Here is a 25,210-nt window from a genome sequence, read left to right as displayed (position 1 = left end):
AGGTTGAACATGACCCTAGCCCTTGTCCATGTGTTTTCTCTCCCCCACACGAATCGACTTCTAGCCACTGCTAACATAATTCATTCCTGCTTCACTGTGCACAAATGATGGTGAATATCTTATGTATTTTTAAGTGTTCTTTTTCTGTCTACAGATCAACCCAAACAGTAAGGCATATGTAGAAGGCATCAAAGTAGGGGACTTAATCGAATCGCTGAACGGGCAGAAAACCGAGGGACTGTTACACAGCGATGTCCAGCAACTTATCAAGATCACCAGTGGAGAGCTAGCATTAGTACTCCAAAGGTTAGTAGTATAGTGTACTACATGTAATATGATAAACTGACATAAAAATGTCATGGGGAGCTTCTTCAGAAATCAAGACATAGTGGTTCTGAAGTTCCATATGTCAGTGCTACTTCAAGTTGGACTTACAAGTTTGTTAAATTAATTTTGTGGTAGTATTTCAAAGAATTCTAGCCATAGTTGACATGTATACAGTTATTTTAACCATGAAGACAGGTAAGGATGGTATCAATAAGTGACTGATTACACATGTGACTTGACCAAGCAATTGATAATGTAAATTGTACTTGGATTTATTCAAAAAATTGTGAAATTTGATTTCCAAGTGACTGATGACATGAATGAGTCTGCACAAGCTTCTGATAGTAACTTATATTGTACCATTACTTGCCTGTATTTTCATGGGGTTGAATTTTCAAAACTTCAGCAAGAAAAATGATAAAAAAAGGCCAGACAATATTTACGTAATTTACGACTCTTTTGTCAGGAATAAACCTTTAATGTTTCATTGTTTATGATTCTTGATAAAAATGGTGACATGCATATCACATTTCAACTTCACATAAAACTTATATTACAGAAGTAAACAAGCTAAATTACCACCCAAAAAAATAATGTAATTAAAAGGAATATTAACTGTCTAATTTATTTGTTTTATGGGGAAACAATTGAAGTCATGGTGTAATATATGGATTATGGTATACTACCATTGTTTTCATACCTGCATAACACGTCAAACAAAGTAAACATATATTCATTAAAGTAATCCAGTAAGTGTTTTTGTGTACAGAAAATACAGCGATGTATTGATCGAAGAGCCCAGTTGTTCATCGATTCCATCGTTCAGTACTAAGACTTGCTTAGTGCACTTGTTTGTCTCTCTCCTGACACTGTGCACTGTAGTGATATATAGGTATATACGCAGTGTGAATGTATTGTGAGCCTTCTGTGCAGCACAACCAGGATGATCAATGCCTGAAAACATCCTTGACAGCTAAATAAGAAAATTGACCCTTTCCTATCACGTGAAGGGTTGCACCATTAACATTTTAAGCCTTTATTTGGGATATGATACATGCTTATTTGGTTTGTATCTATTTAAGAAATAAATTTTATTTTTTGAAAATATATGAAGATATTCACGCTGTCAAACATGCTTCATGAAAAATTGAAGTGAAGCGTTGCAGTTCATACCCTCATGTATTTTGAAAAGTGAAGTTTATTTCTTATATCTATATTCTACTTTCATTTCCGTCAGAATTCCCAGCTGTTAAAGTAGATGTGCTATATTTATCTGTATTCATACACATATTGTTTACAACTGCAGCACATTCAAGAGGAAGTGACTATCATTACAATTATTAGAGATATTAAAAGTAGAAACATTGGCGATGTAAATATATTGATTTGAATACAATATGTTATTATTTATCATGATTAATTTATTTTGTTTAGTGCCCTTTTAATTAATCTATATCAGTACAATGTTTGCGTTTCTCGTGAAAAGGGTACAATTCTTCTTTTATAGAAAGTTATCATATAATTCATAAATTGATTGTAGAAGATACATGTATTTGAAATAACCATCTGCTACACAATGTGTCACCATTTCACTTTATGACAGCAGTGTCATCTATACTTTCAGATCTGAAACAGCAGTCATGAATGGTCAAATGAATGGTGACCTTCACAACCATTCTGTGGAGAATATCTCAGGTATTTCCGACATTCATGTGCAGGCCATTATTAGTAGCTGTTGCAGTTTTAAATCACAATTTACAATGAAAAGGTTTATATTGATGTGTAGTGTATTAATTCATCATAATGTTCAGAGAGTGGATGTGCTGTAATATTTAAACATATTTTAATTTCTATCTTGCGACTTGTGTTGTCATGGTGTTAGCAAATCAGGTGATGAGAAATTACAACTTTTGTAACTTCAGGGATTTTCCGTGCCACCCCACGAATGATCGTGGAGCCACAATGTAAGAAATACCAATGAGTGGCTTAATCTCTTAACTCTGGGCTTTTTGCCTTTACAGATATATCTTTTTGGAGTGACTTGTACACTAAAAGTCATGCCATCTTTCACGAACAATAGTCTCATTTATTCATGGACTCATGTGGCACTAGAACCTTTTCCCACCCCCACATTTTCTTAGCTTTGTAGAGTCATTCTAAGTATGTCCTTGGTCCCAGATGTATTTGCTTTCTGCAGAGGGTTTATAGTGCATAGACTGTACTGTGACTCTGGCTAGAGTAGTGCATTATGATATTGCTTTGTTTAGTATACTACCTCTCAGTCAAATTATGAACAGATAAGATGCATTGTGTAAGATACACAAGAAAACACACTGGACAGGGATTCCAGAAAGGATATGATAAAGTGATAATGATGGATTATATTTCTTATGTCATATTTTGTAGATAAAGTGATAATGATGGATTATATTTCTTATGTCCTATTTTGTAGATAAAGTGATAATGATGGATTATATTTTTGGGGGGCATATTTTGTAGGTACTGTAGAATATTTATCACAAGAAGTATGGCAATCTAAATGTTAATCCGTAATCCCTGTGCAGAAACTGTTATTGTCCTGTTACTGAACTAACAGAATTTTAGGAATGTCCTTGTTACTGCAGAATGAAATTATACACTTAGTACATAATTTATGACCATGTATCAATATTTACATTATATGTACTTTTACCTTGTAATTTCTCTTGGCCGAAATAGGACTTTCCACATAATTGTTTGCATGTTGTCAATATTATGAATTATAAGACAGACTTATCTTATTCGGTTAACCCTAATACATGTACAATGTATTACAATATTTGTATACCATGGTATTTTAAATAATCAGATCTTGCATGTGATATTCTTTATATTTGAATATATTTGATTACTTTTTGAAGTTAACCTCTGATATAATATGTTATAAACTGCATGTATTTTGGTGGTGGGCATTTTAATTTTTGCTTTATTCTTACTGAGGTTAATAGTCATTTAGTTGTCATAGCTCTTACTGATGCTTGCAGGTGGAGGGATTGCTAAATCACCCAATAAAACCATGGATACTAGTCGCTATGGAGATGGCCTTGCATCTAAATCTTTTTCTTCTGTTTGGTCCCCTAAGGGTTTGTGTCTGCTTAGCTATGAAGAATAGTGTTATCTTTTGTTTACTGTATATAGGGAAATTTTCGTCCCATCTTATTTTTTGCCCATTTCATTCTCGTCCTATGTGGAAAAATTTGAAAGAAAATCTGAGAGAATTCTAATTTTCTCATTGTTCTGAAGTAGCAAAAAAAAAAAACAATTTCAGGCGAATTTAAAATTTTTTTTTCAGTGGGTCTGGGTGAAAATAACTTGGGCCAAAAATTTCCTCTGTATCCAGTTATTAACATTTTCATTAGGTTAATTACAACTGATTTTCTTTCAGTTACTTTCATAGAGCCTTGATATAGTAATACAATGTATTTAAATTCATACCTATAATTAGATCTACGGAATTGGATAATCACAATAGAAAATTACGTTTTACAAGAATGTTATTGAAGAAAATGATAAAAGATTTGGTTGTAACAAAAAGAGATTTGGAATATTCTTAGTAGTGGTGAATAGGAGACATGGTTTCTGTGATAAAAAGGATTAGGAAAAATGTTCAAATTACAGACTGGATGAGTGGCTGGGTTGTATTCTTTATACAACTTTATAATCTTTCCTAGTGACTGCAACGAACAACTACACCTACAACAGTGATATATTTAGATTTCAAGTTATCCATAAGATAGAATAATGGTATGATAGACAACATGTCTACATGTTTTTATGACAACATGAAGTCTGGTGCATTTTACAAGCAAGAAATGTATGCCTAGCTTTTGACTTGTTTACTCCAAAGATTTGCTTATAATAACTGAGTTATTTAATCACTGCAGAGGCTTCAAGTTAATATCACTCTTAAAAACATCTGCTATCATTTCTCTCATGCTTAGCTATTGCAGTTTCTTGTGCATGGTGACTATTGTTGATGTTTTTGAAGAAATGGAATAATGAATTCATATTACATTTTAGGGGAGATGACCACCAAGTCTTACAAACCCGTGTCCTTTGCCAACAATCGGGTTGCCACGACAAACACCACCAACAGCACCACCTCTACTCGGCCAACCATGTCATCTTCCGTCACAATTAACTCGAGTATCGGTATGTTACCATCCCTATGGTTGTTAAAAAAATAGATCAAATTTTAATGATAATTAATTTCAAGTGTTTTAATTCATTGGTCATTACACAGGTCAAAAATCCAGATCTGTCCCATCAAGCCCTAGATTTAGGTCCAAACTAATGGTCCCTTTATCACCCAAACCTCTGCACAGGATCAGGGGTAAACATTTCATTGGTTGACATTAGATGTGAAGGACTTGGCTACCCATAATTCTTTCAATAAAAAGGAAATGCTACTTACAAATTTTGACATACACATGATGGAAAAAAGCAAGCAGACACTGCTAAGGCTTTGTTCACTTGCATGGTGTGAATACCCCTTTTATCCAAATGTTTCATACGTTTTTGCTTTTGCTGGTCCTTTTTGCTTTTTTCTATGCCTTTTTATTTGTAAAAGATATCAGATTTTATTTGCTGAGCAAGAAACAAAGAATTTTTACACCATATTTATGCCATTCATCGTTTTTATTGATCGGAAGTTACAGAAAACCTTATACCTAATATAATTTGAAATTTTAATGAAGTTTAGAAATTCTGGTGCAAAATTGTGAAATAATGGAGAAAAATAAAACCAGGCTCTTGTTGACTCATGAATTATTTGTTAACTGTGTTTCATTTTCTGATCTGATGGAATTTTTGCAAAGAATCCAATAACTTCTCATATTTTTCTTCAATTAAGCTGTTGTCTCACTGGCAAATATTATGCTATTGTTTTAATATATTCTCAGCGTCTGCTTATAGATTTTGTGTCAGTTTGAACACCTGATATCATAATTGTGTATCTATGTTGTAAAGTGATTTGTATTTGAATATTTAATGGGGATATCAGATGTACACATAAATCAGGGTTTTTTTTTCAACAGGGACTATTTTATAATGAGTGTAATGTTATGTAGTCTTTAATCAGGCAGAATATGATGAAAGCTCCCTGTTGAAAGAAAGTTTGATGTTGTCGTTTGTCAGACAAGGAGAGTATATACACTCAATTTGTTTTAGAAAATTACAGTCGTGTTTCTTTCATCCTTATTGGACAGTTTTACCAGTTGATGTCAGATATGGTAAAATTTTACGACAGAACTGTACTTGCTTTGGAAACATATTTACGGAAGAATATTAGAAAAGCTTTTGCACATGAGTAAAGCAAGGTGTAGAGTTCTCATATTGTCAAGTGTAGTTCCTTGTCTGACATGTTTTGGTGATATATGTTGTATGTAGTCTGCTCCTCTATAGATTCATCATGGGACAGATCCTCCCCAAGTCTATGGTCCTCGTCGTATTACACGAGCGACTCCGCCCGGTCATCTCCGGTCACTTCACCAGCCATCCAGCGTCGTCATTTTCCCAAACCTAAGCCTCCTCCCAAACCCAAGAGTAAACCAATTCCTATAACAGGTTCTAAGAGTCTTCCCGATGTAGACTCCCTGAGTAATTTTACTACACCTAGTGCCTCCCCTGGTAGCTCCTCCAAGGGTTTGGAACTTTTCTTCCGGCAGATGGATAAAATTTCAAAGTTAGGCAGCAATGAGCAAGGTAGAGGGTTCATGACCAAAGCATGCAGTTTTTTCCCACCATTTCCTGATCCCAGTTTGTTCCTTTTTTTTTTTTTTTTTAATGTATTGAATTTGAGTTTCTAGCATGTCATTTATGGGGTGTTTCTTTTATGCAGTTACTGTGCTGTATATTGATTTGCATTGTTTCAGTTTTGTATTAATTTTCTCTCTTGAGTTACCCCCCTTGACACCACTCTTCTCTCTACTCATTCATCCTCCAGATTAGCCAGGGTTCAAAAAATGCATATATGTTGACATTAACATTTTAGATTACCTCCTGATAATTCTTAAAAGTAAAATAGAAACACAATTCTAAATCGATTTGATTGACAACTGTGGAGGGAGTTGTATATCATTAGAATATCTTGTAATCAGATATCTATTGTTAACTATTATCAAACAAATTTAATGTTCATAGTGAAGTCTGTTTATTTGAGTTCATGTTTGTGTTTATTCTGTTCATTCTTGTCAGAGATCACATTTAGATCATAGGATCTTTTCGTTTCTGTCTAGATATTTTTTAAAACATTTGTTATCTTCACTGTTGAAAAATTCAGTATCTCGGAAAAAGATATGGTCTTGATCTTTTTTGCATTTGTTTGCTGTGAAATTTTAAGATACCTCAGTGAAATGAATAGATTTTGTTTCTCTCCTCCTCCGACATTAGACCCATCACAGGTAGATGAACAGTCACAGACCATCATGTCTCTATCACCAGAACCCCCATCAATGTTTGCAGACTCAAAGCCACGGGAATTAAAAATACAACACATAACCGCCCCTAAAAACTTTCAGCATATGGGATCTCCTCAAGGCAACCAACCAGCCACTAGAGAAATCAAAATAGAGCACCATTCACCCTCATATGGAAGGGAGATAAAAATACAGAGAGCAACACCTCCATCACATGGAAAAATCCACAATGTGGCTTCTTCTCCACAAACCCCAACTTATGTTAAAGTGGATAAGGTGGAAGGGACACCTACCTCAGTGATCAATATTGAGAACAGAATTTCAGGCATTGACTCCAATCAACAGAACTTCTCAAGTGAGGCAACTTTCATCCCTTCACAAGGTGACAATAATTTTTCTGCCAAGTTGAATGTGTCAGAGGGTGCACATTCTCCAAAAAAAGTTCATGAAATTCCAATTAAATACTCTTCTACTCAAAAACAAACGAACTCTGCAGAATCACCAGTTAGTCACTCAACTCTAAAAGAGCATCCTGTTAAAATTGAACAGTCTGTTCCACAAGAAAAATTTGTTCATATTGAACAAGCAGCTCCTTCGGAACAAAGAGTTGAAGTTGAACGTCCTGTTCCAATTCATCATTCATTCAAACAGGAACATCCAGTTGCTCATGTTAAGAAGTCAGTTGATTTTAAAAGACACGTTCCAGTACAACATTCATTCAAAAAGGCATCTCCTGTTCCCATGGAACAGCCAATTGAGCCAGTGGTGGTGGAGAGACCAGATCCGATACAGCAAACATTCAAAAAGGAACGTCAACGTGATCGTTCAATGGAACTGGAATGTCCTTTACCTGCAAAACAGAATCCTCCCAGAGGCCACAATCTTCCTTTAGAACCTGCAGTTCCTCTGACAATTCAGACATCAACAAGGAACTCCATCACTGAGGATACCAGGTCACATGACTCGGGAATAACAAGTCGAGGATCCTCTTGGCAGAGTGAGAACTTTGGGAGAGGTCAGACTGGCAATTACAGTCCAGGATCATATGCAACTTTGCCTGTGAAGAAGTCGCAGCAGAAAGTGGTAACAGAACCAGATTATGATGATGCAGAGTTTCACTCTTATTCAACTCTGCCGAATTTCAAGAAAAACCAAGGGCATAGAGGCTATGAAAGTGAGGCTGAGGTTAGCAGGAGGGGTGACTTTCGATCAAAATGGGCCCCACAGAGAACTCCGCAAGCAATATCTGAGGGGTATGCCACTGATGTTGATTTCTTTGTGAGGGATAATAGGAACATAGGAAAAGCATCTGCTAAACCTAATAACAAACCTGTCCAGGTAGGAAAAGGTCCAAAACCATTTGAGAGAGACTACATGTCAGATTTGAATAACATAACACAAGAGCTGATGTCTGGTGTGGATGCATACTTTGGTTCCAAAGGAAAATCTTCCCAGAAATATGAAGAAAAAGATCCAAGTTTTAGATCTGCAAGAGAGAAGAGTTTTACATCTCCCAGAGACAATCAAAGTTTTACTTCATCATTAGACAACCAGAGTATATCAACTTCAAGAGAAATCCATAGTGAAGACTCTAGCTTTGATAGTAGTCATAGAGATCCAGCTCTGGAACCAAACCAGGTAGATTTAGGGAAAAAGATTGGGAGCTTATTTTCAAGTCCAACGAAGCCAGTGGCGGAGACTTCTGACAATGAAAGCTACCCACATTTACCAGTACCAGAGGGATTTGAAGATTCTGGAAGTGAGGCTGTGGTGGAAGAGCCAGGGGACAGAGGAAGGATGCCAGGTCCCAGATTTGTACAGCTACAAGTGCACCATGAAGAAACTTCTCCCACCATTCCGTACTGTGATAAACAAGGTACAGGTAGGCATGGTATTCTTGTGCATGGAGCTTCATCTCCCAAGTTACCAGCATGTGAACAAAGCATTGCTAAAATGAACACGCTAACAGATAGTTCAGTCAGCAGGCATGAGAGGTTCAGTCAGCATGGGGAACGTAACAGCCTCTTCTGAACTAAGACCAACTAAGAACTTGTTCTTGAAATATAGAACCTACTAATCTTGTGATAAATTGTATTATCACATTGTTTTACAAGCACATGATTAAATTTTTTGTTTTGTCTTTATAGTTTATGTTATTTAATGATTTGATTTTAGTTGCACATACAAGCGTTTAATTAATTTTAATTTTCAGTATTTATTTGGTATAATGTTAAAATCCTGTTTTAGACTTAGCTATTCTTTGCAGTTGATTTAGAGTTCCTAGTATCGGCATTTTGTTCTATATGTCCCATCGAATGGCTGAAAATACCCAGAGCATGAAACGTGCAGTAGAAGTACGAGTTACCATAAGATGATAAGAAATTTGGCAAGACTAATACAATGTATAGCAATTATCATAATTTGACATTTCATTTCTGGTATGTATTGATTTATTTCTGGATAAGCCAAGTATCATTTGGCCTGCTTTGTATATCCCAGGACATTCTTATGCATTATGTAGACTTTTAGATTGGGGGAGAGGAAATTGGGGGTTCATACGAAAGGAGAAGCTGAGATATTTGATAGAAGATGGGTTTTCTTTTTGGACTAGAGATCAAAATCTTGGCCAAAAGACTCCGATGGTGGTGTCAATCAATAATCTTATTCCAGACCACATCATGGACATTATGAACGCTTAAAGCCATAATGCATTTATGGAATGGTCTCCATCTGTATCTGGCATAATTGTTTTAGTGAACTAAGTGTCATAGACAAGTTGTCACAGTGGTCAGCACATAGAAATACATACCATGGGAGATAATAACTTTGTAAGGCTCTGGAAGTCCCTCTCAAGTTGTAAGTACGTTGATCATTGTAGAATTCTGTCTTTACAGGAAACTTAGTACTGTAACAGACGATCAAACCTTTACCATTCATGGACTAATTTCTCACTTAAAATGATTATCAGAAAGAATATAAAAATGAATGAATAGATGCGTTTTGAGTTACAATATAGTAGCAGTTTTGGTTCAGCCACCAGACAAGATTGCTGGTAGTTTTTTTGGGTTTTTTTTTTTTTTTTTTGATTGAGTAAAAAAAGATAAAGGGAAAAAAAACTACAAAAGTTTTTAGGTCATGGTTTAAAAAAAACACCTGAGGTTAGATTAACAATTTGGTACACAGATAATTACACCTGATAAGATACAAAGCAAGACACCCTTTACCAAGAAAAAAAAATCCACTTCCTATTTTGATTAAAGCAGAAGACAACTCATCTTGCAATGTCTGCAACTTGTGCAAACTTCTTTTTTCTTTTCGGATCAGTATCATTGCGTGATAAACTTCTTCCTGAATGGCAGGGCAAAGAATTCAGATTTGTTTGAGCCAGGTGTTGATTTTAAGGGGAATTCCTTGTATTTTTAGCTCCAAAGATAGTTCGATGACATGCCAGTAACAATTGTGTATTCTCATTAGTGATTAGTTTAGATGTACACTCTAGTCTTGACAAAAAGCTTTTCTGAATTATTTCAGAGATGAAAGCAACATTTGATTTTCTTTCTAAGTCAGGGGTATCCTGTTAAATGTCTATCTCAAGGTTTACAGAACTTTTATGATTCTTCTTTGGCAATTCTATCCAGCATTGTTTCTAGTGTTTTGTAGTTCAGTTTGCAGATAACAGATAACTGTGTTGCTAGTTCCAAAGATAAATTATTCGAAGTCAATGGGTAATTATTAATTCTTTACCTATTAGTGCCAAGAATGTAGGAATTTTGGAAGTTGAATTAATGAAATGTATTCTTTATTCTTATTTAGTGGATGACAATCGAAATGACTATGGGCAGCAGCCAAAGCATTATAACAACCAAGGTCAGTCACCTAAAGAATAAACAGTGATTAATTCAATTAATTAGAAAAGTGGCCAGTTGGAAGTTAAAATAATTAATGTTTATCTTTACTTAAGGATTAGATCTGTGTGCTTATTTCCAGACCTCTGTAAAAATATGTAAAGTTGAAAAATTATTTCCCAGCATGAATTAGTGTGTTCTCAAGCTGAATCACCAGAAAGCCTATAAAAATTCATTCCATTTTAATAATTTTTTTATTATTTGGATGCAACATGCTCCTTTGCACTACGTTAGAGCAGCATTTGAAGTTGTGGTGGATCAATATGAGTGGAATACTTAAAGAGGGTCTTATGTGTCCAGATGTTGCCATTTTTATCGAAGGCCTCAAACCTGTGTGAATCTCCATTGATCAACTTTGATTATTTAATCACGCGGACCCCTTGCAACCGATAGGTCATTGGCAGTCTTAATTTCACCTTATTTCTGGGAACGATTTGATTAAATCATATGGTGGATTTTAAATGTTTACATTCATTGTTTTGAGAGCTGTAATTGGATAATATTGATTTCTAATAATGTGACTCGGATGTGATCACATTTAGCTGCTGAGTGTCTGAATTCATCCCATCACGAAGAAAAATGAGGAATTGACACTGCATGTTCAGGGATTAGGATATGAAGACCGTCAAGAGTACTATCGTTTCTACTTATCAGAAACCTGTGTACAAATATATATGATACTGTCAGTCTCCGGTGAAAATTCTGCTCCAATGGTTGGTGTCAGATTGAAGTACTAAATTAAAATCATTTGTAACGATTGTATTGGAGATAGATTTTGTCCTGGTCTGTTTGTTTAAGGTGTCACTAGCGGTGTTACAGCGGATTTAATGTAATCCTCCTCCACTTTGTCTGTTCCAAATTGGTTTGGAGGATTTTTATGTGTGTTTAAATAGACAGAATGAAAAGAAACCTATAATTTGTTGACAGTTTTGCATACAAAGATCTCAATATACTTGGAATGTTTTCTTATTGTGTTTTACACCTATATGGCAAATGTCAAAAGTTCTATAAGTTTTCTCAAATAGAGAGGTGAAATAAATTTTTGGTAATAAAAGCTATGCTGTACATTAAGATTCAGCAATAATGACCTGATGAGCTTAAGCTGTTATAATTTCCGCATATTCAACTTGAATAGGGGAAGGGGGGGTATTTTAAAATTATAGATTCTTTTTAACCCATGCCAAAAACAAAATTAACAAATTTTAATTTTAATTAAATTTGATCTTAGTCATACTTATCAAATCCAGCAAAATTGGCCTTGGATATTTTTACAATGTGACAAAAATGATAATTTCAATGCATCAGGATGAAAATTTAATATTACAAAGATGTTCTTGCAATATGTTTATGTGTTTTTTGCATTCATTGCAGATCAAAGAGAACCTGAACACTTGTCATACTTTGAACAGCAGAAAGCCAAATCCCCCAAGTCCCCTACCTCTCCTCTGGTTAAAAGCACCCCTTCTGTATGGAAACCAGGGCAGGGCCCATCCCTGGTGAAGAAGGAGTATAAACCGGTGCGACTAGATACCTCACCAAAACCGGACAAACGCTTCAACCAAAAGGTCAAGCACCACAAAACATTATTATGTACTGTTTATATCCAAACAAATCCTCCTCAGCTGTCAAGCTTCCATGTGCTATATCTTCTACTGCATAATGTGAACAATTGTATATGTAATGTTGGACAGCTTGAAGAACATTGACCCTGATTTAATCATAAAGGTGGCTCACTCTTGAAAACCTACAAAATGTCCTGTTTTTGTATATCAGGACATATCCCTGAGATGTGTGCCAATCTTGAATAATGTTATTCAGATAAAATGTATATTAATGCAATACCCCGGTATATATTTTTTATTAAAAGAGGAAAGTGAGTTTCATTCCAAGATTTATTACTCTGCTACATATAAAGAAGTGGTAGAAATGCTCCTGACTTAAATAATTTGAGATTGTTCCAATGTATGAAATGAGTAATAGTAATTAATCTGTATTAAATGCTATGAAATAAGCTCTTAACTTCTGGATATTTTTACTGCTGATCACCAACTGCAGTGCAGTTGTAGAGTTTAGCATATGTTGGGTCATAAGGAATATACATGACTCTCTAGCACTTGTGAAAGTTGATTTTCAGTGAAATTTGGTTGAACAATAATTTGTGAATAATTATTAAATTTAGGAAGACTAAAGATTACCTGATTGTATATTCAGGGAATTCAAGGGATACAAATTTTCATTTTTTGAAACAATGATTTGTAGAAAGAGGAGCAAATAATCACCCCACCCCCAGAGGAGAGTTTTACCAGTCGTTCTGTAGCCGATGATGACAGCAGTATGACTGACAGTGTGTTGTCAGGTCATTCATATGGGGTCCCCACCTTTACTACGGGATCTCCCACTATCAGCACAGACACAGCCCCATTCAACAGTCTTGCCCCTCATGGCCACATGAACGGGGGTCGAGATAGGGACTCGGACAGCCACTACCACAAAGAGGAACCCAGTGTCAGTCGATTGCCTTCTACCCAAAGTCCCTATGTGACACTGCTGCAGAAAAATAGAGGTAAAAATCACAGCAGCTCTTTATTCCTTAAGTTTAGTACAGGTCCATATGTCTCACTCCCAACCCAGTTATCGGGGAAAAAATTATTTCTCTTGGCATGTTAATTTTTTTTTATTACTTCTACCATCACAGTTTGTTTAGAAAAGACAGTCTCAGTGCCTGATGCTATCATGTCATTGTTTAAATGTTAGGAGTCGACTAAATGGTGTTACAGCCAGCCAACCCCCTGAGTTTTGTCTGGTCTGGATGACACAGTAACTTTGTAACCTTTCATTGATTTCTCAAGGTTGATTGGTTATGACGTACTCTGTATTTGCTGTAGGGTGTTTGTAAATTTGTTTGATGGTTTGCTACTAAGACCTGTAAGTCATCAACAAAACTAATGATCTGTAAATGCTGGAAATCTTTGCTGGTTCAATAATTCCCAAACCAAAAAAGTGCATACTTTTTTTTTTATTGAAGTAAAAATATGATAGAATGATAATGCATGATATTGCCAAATTAAAGATTAAACAAAGGCAGTGTACATGTACAAATATATAGGCTAAAATCTGGTAAGAAATATGCAGGTTTTAGTCATTTAAAGGACCCTGCAGGCCAAGATAAGACTAAATCAGAGGTGTACAAACATTTGTTTATACTGTAAATGCTCAGGGTCCTACCTCACTAATATTGTTACCGATTGTTACACATACCCACACACCCAAAGGTAGCACGATAACCAGGAGTAGTTTTGGCACCACTTAAAAACAACTGGAAAAAATTAATATAGAAGCTCTGTTCTTTTATATTGATTTGTTTAAACCCCACGACTGAAGGATTTGGGTGTTCTGTGTATACTGGAGGGAATACCATAGTTCCGGCCAGAGAGAATTTAAAAAAAGAATTGTGATTGAAAATTTTGCAATGTTTTGATACTAAATACGGGATATATCTAGAAGTGACAAAAGTGTAGCTTTTGACTCCCACCAGTGTGAAACTGCTGAAGCGTGACGTGATAGATCAGGCACTGTTTCTTGTCATTGCTCTGTGCATTACACATTCAAGAGTTCACCGTGTTGGAATGTGAATTTGGACTTCTTGATTACTGGTGTGCCAACTTTTCCCTAATTACTTTCTTCGTTTAGTACATACACACTACTTAGACTTTGGGAATTACTGTTGTTTTATTTTCGAGTGATTTGCTGGATGACTGGTTTTTGCATGACAGTGTGATTATTTCAGAAAATGGCTTTGAGGATTTGATCTCGGACCATCCACCTGTCTTAGTAACCCAGGGTAAGACGGAGGGACACAGAATGTTGCTTTAGTTTATTTCATTTTTATGTTACTTTTTTTATTGCGCACAGCAGCAAGGAGCTCTTTAGGCTGCTAATATTTATACTGTTTGTCCACCTTAATTCACACTTTATTTCATAAAAGTAATATACCTATAAAAAACAAGAGAATAAAGATATTAATTACTTATGTTCATGCATGGTTGCATTTGCATGGTTGGAATGGCTTTTTAATTTGATTAAATATTTGACCCTTTCATTGTTGCATAGAAGTGTTTATCTAGATACAGTGCACTAATTATACCTTAGTACTATGCACTATGAAACATGATGGAAAGCTAAAGGTGTATTTTTTCATGCAGTTTATAGTTGCACTCATTAATTCCTCAAGATTCATTGAAGCATTACCTTTCTATATATTTTTACACCAAAAACATGACAAAATAGACAAAAAAACCACACTTAATATTTCCTTGTAAGCACCAGTTCAAGGTTAATAGGTATGTTGAGCGAAGGAAAATAATTGATTTTCATTGAAAATATAAGAATAAAACATTTAAAACGTAATTGCTCTACCATTCCATGCAAAATAGAAGTGTTGATAAACCCTTTTCAAAGATATTAAAGATAATCACTCACATTAATTGATATTTTTCGAAGTATTCTATCCTTTTCAGAATTCTTTTATGTACGAACTGTTGGATCTTATGTGGAATTATATAAAATTGTATAGATATTAAAAGATCTTCTAAAACCCCATAGCATTTTCCTGTCGCATCTGCATTCAATACACTAAAAGTATTGCTATCTACAACAGTGAGTGGTTTGTATGCACATGTGGTGAGCGATTGGTGGCAGGGGGAAGAAATTTAGGCTTTGTGTAAATGTTGACTTATATGATGGGTAGGTTGATTGTGGCTGTGTACTTATACATGTATTGAATACCTTTATAATTCTTGAGGTTTAACCAATATTTGACATTTCTATCTTGACTACTAATTACTGACCCCTAAATGCTGAGAAGTTTGCAGACTCTTTCATTTGAGATCTGTATTGAATTTATGCCATTACATTTCTGAGAGAAGACAGAGGCAATAGTTAAAAGTGACATTGTCTATTGTTCTGTTCAGAGCAAAATAAGGATACGAATTGTTTTATAACCTTTATTGAAAGGAACTGAAAGGCTGTGTATCATTTTTAATCCCAGAATGTAAAAATTAGAATATGAAATTTTATGAACTGTTCATTTTGGAATGTTTTAAAAGAGATTGTTAATATAACTGTCGTGGTTGAGCTTTTTCTCTTAAACATTACGAGATATGTACAAGATATTTTTATCGCAAGATGACATAAATCTGTGTATTCTGTGATTTAACAACTGCCAACCTGTCCATAAAACGAAGAGGGCACCTGTCAGTATAATACGCCTGACAATCTGATGTATCCAGACAGGCTGAATCCTTTTGCTACAAATTCCTGACCAGTCATGCATAACATGTAAATGACCAGGAAAAGACTTCATTCACACCAGTGTAATCTTACTCCTTACACACTTTACTACACAGCATTCCTAGGTCTAAAATACTGTATTGTGCCCCCAGGGCGAGAGAGATAGAAAGATGTGTGATGGCTTTCCTTGATAAACTTTTGACTTGAGTTTCCTTCTTTTCACAAATGACAAAGAAGATGATTTTTTAAAAAAAAAGTTGTAGTTATAAACTTTTGTTGTGGTGTATAGTATTTTGCTTGAATGTATACATGTAGTTGTGTAAGGTCATAGCACTGGTGAGATTGTTAATACTTTTAAACTCAATAGTAATAGATAATCATATTTAAAGATATTTTTGACACTTTTTCTTTTTATTCTGTTATAGAAGGGCAAATTCCTAAAGGTGCAATATATATCTCAGAGCAAAGCTCAGTAAACGGAGGTTTGAAAACCACAGATACGTACTATGCAATGCCTGCCAAAGAGGAAACCACAGATTCCCAAATTGTAGAGAGAAAACCAAAGAAATATGATGGAATCGGACCAGTGGATGAGAAAGGAATGCCATTGGCCTTCAGAATGGTATGTAGTGTTACTGTCTTAAGTGATTAATCTTAATTACTGATGGTTCTTTTAATTGGCTGGTGTGTTTTTTGATAATGTCCATATGCAATCCATGCAACCTATCATTAAAACTTACCATATGTGCTTCATTTTGATTATGAGACTTAACCAAAATAAGAAAATTAGTTATTTTATTATTAGATGATTAAGACATTTCAGATTCTGTTCTCATATCAGTATGTTTGTATGTTTATGTATTAGAGCTCCACCTACAGGCTGTAGCCCTATAGTTATCAACCTGTGCATGTGTGCATCTGTCTGTGCACTGACAGCTTTCCAATCCTGCAGTAGCTTATATCAGCTATTGAATTGAAAACTTATATCAGTGGGTTACAGATCAAGTTTGGGCTTTTTGACCAAATTTTGAAAGAGTTATGCATCTTGAACTTAGCATATACCACAAATTGGGGACCTTTTGTGATGCTTGCCATTACAATGAATAAAGTGATTAGATGTAGAGGCTGCAATACACAAGAATGACTCTGGCCTATAGAATGATGATGTAGCAGTGGTCTAGAGTGGAATGCACTATACCCAACATATAGAGCAGCACCCAATTAACTGAGTTTCTGATCTATTTGTCTTACATCTTTCATGCTAAAACACAAGTATTGGGAATATGTGTCAGTTCAAATTTTTAGAAAGGTTTAATTGATGATAAGAAGCTTTGAATTGTTTGTGTATGACTGAAGAATTCTCTCTGTTTCTATATAGGATGAGTTTTGATCTGTTAAATGGAATTCAGACAATGGAAAAAAAAATTATGTCAGGTCAGCTAGGTAAAGATGAATCTGTGTTAGTTAATTTTGATTGATATGATTTTGTATTGAGTCTATGAGTCGTAAAACACAAAACCTTCTCATCATATGAAACTGGATTTTCAAAAGGGGAGATAATAAATCAGAACATTTTTGGAAGCTCTAAGGGTAAATAGCATGACCCAATTGTGATTTCTTAATGTATGAAATTTCATAATTTATGAAAAAGAATTTCAGAATGGTGTCATGTTTTTTCTTAATTGTGTATCCACGATGTATTTCTCGTTTGGTATTGAATGTTTAGGTATGATATATAATTGTGTATCCATGCTGTTTTTCTCTTGTTTGGTATTGAATGTTTAGTTATGATATATAATTGTCCCAATCATTTGTGTAGTCCTCCTTTTAAAGCTTTGTTTGGTGCTATTATGCAAACAAGTTTTAATCTGGACAAAAAATTAAGAATTGGGACAAATATTTCTCAACGCTACACATTACTGGATTTGGTGGGAATCTTAACGGGATCTAAAGAATTCAGTGTTGTGAAAATAAGATCAAATTAGGCACCTGGAAATTGGAAATCTTTAAGTTGTTGTTTACATTTGAGGGGCCCCCATTGAATCAAAAAATATTTTTTCATTTGAATAAGAAGTGCTGTCTAAACACAGATAGAATTGTTTTTTGTCCAGAATGTCTCTTTGCCATATTGATAAAGGTTTGTTTAAGTCCACCCTCATTGAATGTGGACAAAGATATAAGTGGCGGTTATCCAAAGCAGATTAAAGCCACCGATACCATTGATAAAACGCGTCGTTATGATATGAATTTTATGTTTAAATCAATGGTATTTATCAGGGTTCTTCAGTCCTGAGTTTCTTATCGCTGTATCATGGCATCGTCTTTGAAACCAGAGATGATAATAAGCAATATCAGCATTCTTGTGCATTGTCCCGTTTTCAAGTAATTAGTGTATCACAGTAGTATTTGTGTTAATTTGCAGATTCATTAAATGGCTAGTTCTTGAACCATGATATAGAGACTACTGTGAGGTATATGCTAGCGGGTTTAATGTGAGGTTTAGCTACCCCTAGTCTGGTATACCTCTTATGATGTAGAGACTACTGTGAGGTATATGCTAGCGGGTTTAATGTGAGGTTTAGCTACCTCTAGTCTGGTATACCTCTTATGATGTAGAGACTACTGAGAGGTATATGCTAGCGGGTTTAATGTGAGGTTTAGCTACCCCTAGTCTGGTATACCTCTTATGATGTAGAGACTACTGAGAGGTATATGCTAGCGGGTTTAATGTGAGGTTTAGCTACCTCTAGTCTGGTATACCTCTTATGATGTAGAGACTACTGTGAGGTATATGCTAGCGGGTTTAATGTGAGGTTTAGCTACCCCTAGTCTGGTATACCTCTTATGATGTAGAGACTACTGTGAGGTATATGCTAGCGGGTTTAATGTGAGGTTTAGCTACCCCTAGTCTGGTATACCTCTTATGCAATGAAGATTAGTATATTCAGTACAACAGAGAGAAGTCAATGCTTTAATGCAATCAAATTATCTAATTAAAATAATATGAATGTCAGTATTGTTTGGGCATTCTTTGATACAGTTTTGTTCAGATTCACCTGTGGAGTCAAGTAATGAAAAATGTTTGCTTTGCAATAAGAACCCCATATGGGTGAATTATGGGATTTTATTTTTCAAATTAGGAGACTGGCATTTTATATACCACAATGAGAAGAGTTATGATAGCATCTCTGCAATGTTGGTAACCTTAGATAGAAATAGAATTATTGTAGTATTCTCAAAGCTATAAATATCATTATAAGAATATGTTTGTTTGTGCAGAATGTTGATGAAGAAAAACAGCACGACTGGTACAAACAGATGTTTAAGAGTCTTCACAAAACCAACAAGAAAGAAGGTAATTTCCCATCTTAATTTATACACCAAAGGACAGCAAAAATGAATTTTTAAAAGCCTGTTCCAGTCTTTTACTTCATAGATGTACTGTGCCTACCAAGTTCATGTCGTAGTCAAGAACATGAACGTCTAGTTTGGTTGTCAGGACAACTGCATATGGCAAAATTGTATAACTTGGCATCATATTTGGTAGTTTGTATAAATTTATAATTATGATGCATGTGTGGGAAATAGAAATTAAACCCTCTATCCTTCAGTGGAGTCGATGTTGTCAGGCATCATTGTGCAGATTAAAATAACAATGTGATATTATGTAGTTCATGTGACTGTTTACTAGTGTCTAGCATGACTTAATATATGGCCTTGTTTGTATTGAATGTTCTGTAGTTTCATATTGGTTAGGTTCAATTTCACAGTAACTAAATACTTATAATATTCAGGTTTCACATTAACAAAAAATATCTACAATTTGCTATGAATATATGAAGGTCATTTTACACAGAAACATGCTGAAAAATTAATGGGTATTTACAGTGGTTATCAGAGAGTATGTAAGGTACATTAATCATCATGTAAACTAGGAAGATAAACAGGTTACAAAATATAACTTCAGTGCTTTCTAAATTAAAAGTTAATAAAATTTAGATACCCTATGCAAGATGCATCCCTAAAATTTGTACCAAGCAGCTAGACCCGGGAAAGACAGAAAGAAGTCTTCTCTTTTATTACAACATTAAAAATATTTGTTTGTGAGTTAAACTGGCACATGCCAATATTGATTTAGTTACCCAACTTTGTCTTCTGAACAAAATTGTTTATCTTAGGTATTTATACAGATATTTTCTCTCCACAAATGTTGGATTGGGTTAGAAAAATTGCCCAGGACATAGGGCACCATGTTTACCATTGCTTGATGCAGCAGTTTTTATAAAATATAGCTCTGGTCATTTAAAGATTCAAAAACTGGGTTGTGTAACTAGTTGTAAGCAATGAGTAGAAATTTCAGATAGCTATGCTCCACTTTAATTCATATATTGTTTATGGGAATTTTTTTGTCTCTTGTTGAAATTTCAGGCATTTCATCAATTCATTTTTTTCTTCTTCTATATATTATAATATATAAAGCTAAAAATTATTATCTCTTTAAGTTATGATGCATTTTAAATTCAGTACTTCCTTTATGATATTTCAGACCTTTTGGATACAAGCTGGATCAAAGTATCTAGTACTAGATCTGGTAGTGTATTATACAAATCCTTCAGTATTATTATATTGGTGTAACAGAAATGTTCTTTGTAGTAGATTATGGTAGCTAGACAATGCTGTCCAGATAATTTTTCTCAACATTTATATATCACTAGTTTTTTTATGAAATGTTTTAGAAGAACATTATGACAAGAGCTTTTGTTGTCATTGAGAATCCTGCTTTGAATCAGGGAGAAAATATATATAAAGCCAAACTGTTTAGATCTAGTAAAACAAGGAGGCCTATTTGCTCATTGGGTAATAGTGGTTCATTATGTTACAAAGTAGTACTGAGTTTTTCTTTAATATTGGAAACTTCACTCCCTTCAGAATTAGACCGTAGTTGTTTTTAGTTTTTTTGGAGATTAGGAAATGTATAGCAGTAAAATCAAAGGTATAGTGTATGACATGTTTAAAATATTTAATATAATTTTAATAATTTTATTTACGAAACCATGAGTGGTGAACCGAAAGCTGTATTTCTTTCAGATCTGGAAGAGTTGGCTAGACTTATGGAATTTCTTTTTCGAGATGCAGGTTGATATGAAATTGAATTTCTTTCCTTTGCACAGTTCTTGCATCCCAAAACTACTTTTGGCATTTGTTTATCAAAATTTGTGATACATTTGAACTGGACTGATGGAAAATAAATTTTGTTAAAAATTTACCAAAAACTGCATTTAGCTTTCTCTTGTTTCGATGGCATGTGGAATGCTTGTCCAAACTAGCATGTTCACCGAAGAGATACAGGACAATATGCTGTTTTTTCCTTACGAATATTAAAGTGAAAAAAATGATTTTCTCTGTAAAGGTTCTCTGGATACACGCATTAAAGACTCGGAACCTACGGGTATACATGAATTACTAAGCTTTACATTGAAGTGTTTTGAAAAGCCTATTACCATTCACTTGTGCTCTGTAAAATCTGTTGGCATTATGTTTATTTACCATTGATAATAGTTTGTAGAGTATATAATGACACTGGATTGGACATTTGTTACACTAAATAGGATTAATGACAGTAGTGTAATCCAGGCTTTAACCTGTTTAATTGCAACCTGAATATGTAAAAATATAGGTCACTCCCTTCTTATCGCAGAATTTTGTCTGCTTATATAAGAAATTCTGATGGATTCTCTTTGTAAATGAAAACTCTGAATTCTATGATAGAATGTGAAATATTCATTCAGTTTTTATTTTATTTGGTTTGGTTTTGAAGTATGAATCAGTAATAAAATAATAAAATTGTTTCCTTTATATTAATAAGTTGAATGTATGTAAGGCCACTAGTAATATACATTTTGTTTGATATGTTCCAACCCATTTATTTCAAGGTTTCAAATTTTCTATGATAGCATAAATAACAAGAATATGTTCTAAAAACAACAGAAAATATTAATAAAGTCTGCAAATTTTTTTTGGGTGTCACTGTGATTTCAGTGGGTCATTTGGAATACATGTATGTCAAACAAAGTATTTTTTATTCTTGGCCTAATATTTATGACTGTACATTATATTATGTATCAGTCATCAATCACTGCATGCCTAATTTTTTTCCCTAACAGCATCAGTTTTTAAATGTTGTTTTACACATTTGTTTGACTTTCAACCTTGTATGGCATTTATTTAAAATGTGAGCATTTCAATTTGATTTTATCTTCCTCCCATGCTTCCTGAAGTCAATGATATATTTGGACCTGGTGAGATTTTATTGTTTTATGATATGTTGATTTGTAAATATTCAGTTTTTTTTCTTAATTGTGTGTCAGTAGTGGAAACATAGATATAGAAAATACAATGCAGTAAAAAGGGGGGATAACGGTTACAATGGGTTATTTTGATGAAATGGATTCTACATTTCTTTTTTCCAGATTCAAATGAATACAAACCAACATACAAGTTTCCAGAGGAGAAAGAAGTACCCAAACCTATAGGTAACCATTAGTTTCATTTTAATGTTTCTATAGCTATGTATTGCTAGGAGTCCCAGTGTACACAGTCCCTGTAGATTGTATACCAATATTTTATCATATCTGTAATGTTTTGATTTTTGTATAAATGGAAATAACATTGAAAGGGACGGTTTACCAAAAACTAGAAATTTTATTGCATTATCAATCATCCAATGACTAGATGTTTAAATTTGACTTGTAATCAGGTTGCTTATACAACAATACATTTATAATTGTGTGCTATATCCTTATAAAATTGTCAGAGAGAGAGAGAGAGAGAGAGAGAGAGAGAGAGAGAGAGATTGTACTATGAAAGTCATTATTCAGAGAAATAAGGATATACATTATGCATGTTATGGATATGCATGTGTCCATGTGGGAGTCATCATTTCCTAGAGTTATTTGATTTGCTTGGGGCATTACCTCTCCTGCATAACAACATTTTCCTGAGCAAAACGGAGGAGTTGTGTCCCTTATCATTGTTTCCGTGTTGTTGCATGTTACCATTTCCATGAATATTATTTTAGATCCTGAACCTCCTAGTCCTAAACTTGTTGTTAAAGAAGAAATCATAACTAGTAAGTTGTGGACATGATTAATGAAGAAATAACATGGCATGCTGGGAAACTAACCTCACATATTGCTGATGAATCTTGTATTTTGTATGTCTGGAAATTTTTGCGAGATTTTATTTTTGTGGGTGATTGATATTGGTATGGATATATGTAAGCAAGCATATCATGAGAGCTAAAGTTTTGTAAGGAGAAAATTAAGAAAACTACACAAAGAACACTGGGTGTATGATAGCCCCCAAAGCAGATGGTTTACAGAGTTTTGAAATATCTATTTGAAATTTGTACACATTTCTTTAAATTTCTGGATTTTGATATGGAAAAAAACTAAATGAATGATTACAAATGTTTTCAAGACCAGATTTAAATGAATTGAAGAATGCACTCAGAAACAAGAGCACATCTTAAATGACCATGCAATGTTAAGCAGTAATACCTTGCTGTTCTTCCTTTATACATTTATGCTAATTGGGTTTTGTGGTTTAATGCTACATAATGATGTCTTGTATCTATTAATCTTTATGCTGTCAAAGGAGATAAAGTGCAGTTTGATTTGTCAATTTTAAGTAGTTGTTCGTATTACTTTTTTTTTTCCAACATAGAATGTACCCTTTTCCCAAAATTTTCTGCTTCAGAAGTTAATGCATAATGCAGTTTTATAATGTAAAAGTTTCAAGTTGTGTACCTTGAACAAGGAATGCATGTTTACTACAATGAGAATTGTCAATAGTTCCTTTTAATTTTTTTTCTAATACTGAAAGTGTAAGTGTTAAAGTACTTCTGACCTATTCTTGCAGAAAAAAATCCCTACCGCCCAAGTTATGAACTCCCATCCAAATTCACAAGCTCTGCCACTCTAGAAAAGTCATCCACCCCACCTGCAAAATCTCCATCAGTGGCTGATGCCAAGAGGTCATTCGAAGAGAAGAGGGACACATTTACAGGGAAAGCTAAACATGGTAAGGAATAAAGAGAACATATAGAAAATTTTAAACATGGTAAGAAATAAAGAGAACATAGAGAAAAGTCTAAACATGGTAAGGAATAAAGAGAACAGATAGAAAATTCTAGTTTTGGGGATGTATCAGAAGATCATTTTCTGTAAATGTCATCTGATTGAAACACAACATTCATACATATATTTCCTTACATGCCGCTGAATTCAAATTACAATTATATTCAGTTACTACCGCACATGTCGTCATTGTATATTCATTCAAATTCAAGTTTCTGAAGAACACTATTATTTGTTTAGACATTGATGCTGGATATAGATCTGAACCTGAACTCAACTACAGATTGAAACAAAGAACAAAGAGTTTGTCAGATGTCAAGAATAGAGAGCCTCGCTCAATGTGAGTAAAACTTTTTCTCTTGCAATTTAGATTATCTTTCTTTGAAAAAGTGTTAAGATACATAAGTAATAGTTAATAATACTGGTAGTAAAACTGGTTTTGAAATATCCTGATGTGGTTTGATAATTAAACTTTGTGAGTTCCTGAATTTTTGCTTTCTTTTAATTTTTTTGTATGGCACTTGTTTTTTGGTTTTATTTGCTGGTTGCTTCCATCATTTTAGCTTGCCGTAAGTAGTGGGTCTAGTAGACATGGAAACCGCATCCCTATGTTTGTATAGTTTTTCGGTAGCCAAGTATTTGGTTATTGATAATTTTAATACTTTGCCTTGACCACTCTCTTTATCCATATAGTTTTTGTACATTTGTGTATACTTAAATTGCCAGTGTTCTTACCCGAATCAAAGTTAAAAATTATATTTTCAAAGCATTAGCCTTTCATATAGATATACAGCATGACCCATTTAATAATCTAAATATGTGTATGTGCATGTTGATCGTCAAATGTAACATTCGTGTCAATGTATGAACCCGAATGTCCCAATTGTTTTGAAATATGTCTAAAATTGAATTGACATGAAGAATCGAAACTTGTTTCCAGTTCTTATAGGCAAAGTTGGAAGCGAAAGCATGATTTCCATAGGTAGTGTTGTTTTTAAAATCTGTGTGTTTGAGATTGAGTTTGATTTAAAAGGTGAAATAATATATGTGTGGACTTGTCTTCTGGCTTTAATATGCATCTAACTGTTTGTCATCA

At 34.2% G+C, this 25,210-nt stretch overlaps 1 protein-coding gene across 50 annotated transcripts in view; it reads left to right on the top strand.

Moving 5' to 3' along the window:
- Positions 1-25,210, top strand: part of LOC125671809 (uncharacterized) — a 71,034-nt gene that overhangs the window by 19,437 nt on the left and 26,387 nt on the right. For 12 of the 50 annotated variants that reach the window (XM_056163318.1, XM_056163312.1, XM_056163319.1 and 9 more), the window contains exons 2-19: positions 155-306; positions 1,952-2,022; positions 2,250-2,291; positions 3,351-3,449; positions 4,387-4,518; positions 4,610-4,699; positions 6,757-8,664; positions 10,596-10,649; positions 12,059-12,252; positions 12,947-13,250; positions 14,475-14,528; positions 16,402-16,598; positions 19,256-19,331; positions 21,065-21,112; positions 22,447-22,509; positions 23,055-23,105; positions 23,897-24,058; positions 24,355-24,454. In XM_056163318.1, the coding sequence (XP_056019293.1) occupies positions 155-306; positions 1,952-2,022; positions 2,250-2,291; positions 3,351-3,449; positions 4,387-4,518; positions 4,610-4,699; positions 6,757-8,664; positions 10,596-10,649; positions 12,059-12,252; positions 12,947-13,250; positions 14,475-14,528; positions 16,402-16,598; positions 19,256-19,331; positions 21,065-21,112; positions 22,447-22,509; positions 23,055-23,105; positions 23,897-24,058; positions 24,355-24,454 (3,797 nt within the window). Of the gene's footprint in view, positions 1-154; positions 307-1,951; positions 2,023-2,249; positions 2,292-3,350; positions 3,450-4,386; positions 4,519-4,609; positions 4,700-6,756; positions 8,665-10,595; positions 10,650-12,058; positions 12,253-12,946; positions 13,251-14,474; positions 14,529-16,401; positions 16,599-19,255; positions 19,332-21,064; positions 21,113-21,386; positions 21,426-22,446; positions 22,510-23,054; positions 23,106-23,896; positions 24,059-24,354; positions 24,455-25,210 lie in introns of all 50 variants that reach the window. The other 38 variants (XM_056163324.1, XM_056163320.1, XM_056163313.1 and 35 more) reach the window with 18 other exon arrangements.

The sequence above is a fragment of the Ostrea edulis genome, chromosome 4 (assembly GCF_947568905.1).
Source record: "Ostrea edulis chromosome 4, xbOstEdul1.1, whole genome shotgun sequence".
NCBI classification, from domain to species: Eukaryota; Metazoa; Mollusca; class Bivalvia; order Ostreida; family Ostreidae; genus Ostrea; species Ostrea edulis.
Note: the sequence above shows the minus strand (reverse complement) of the source record. Positions and strands in the feature narration are given on the sequence as shown.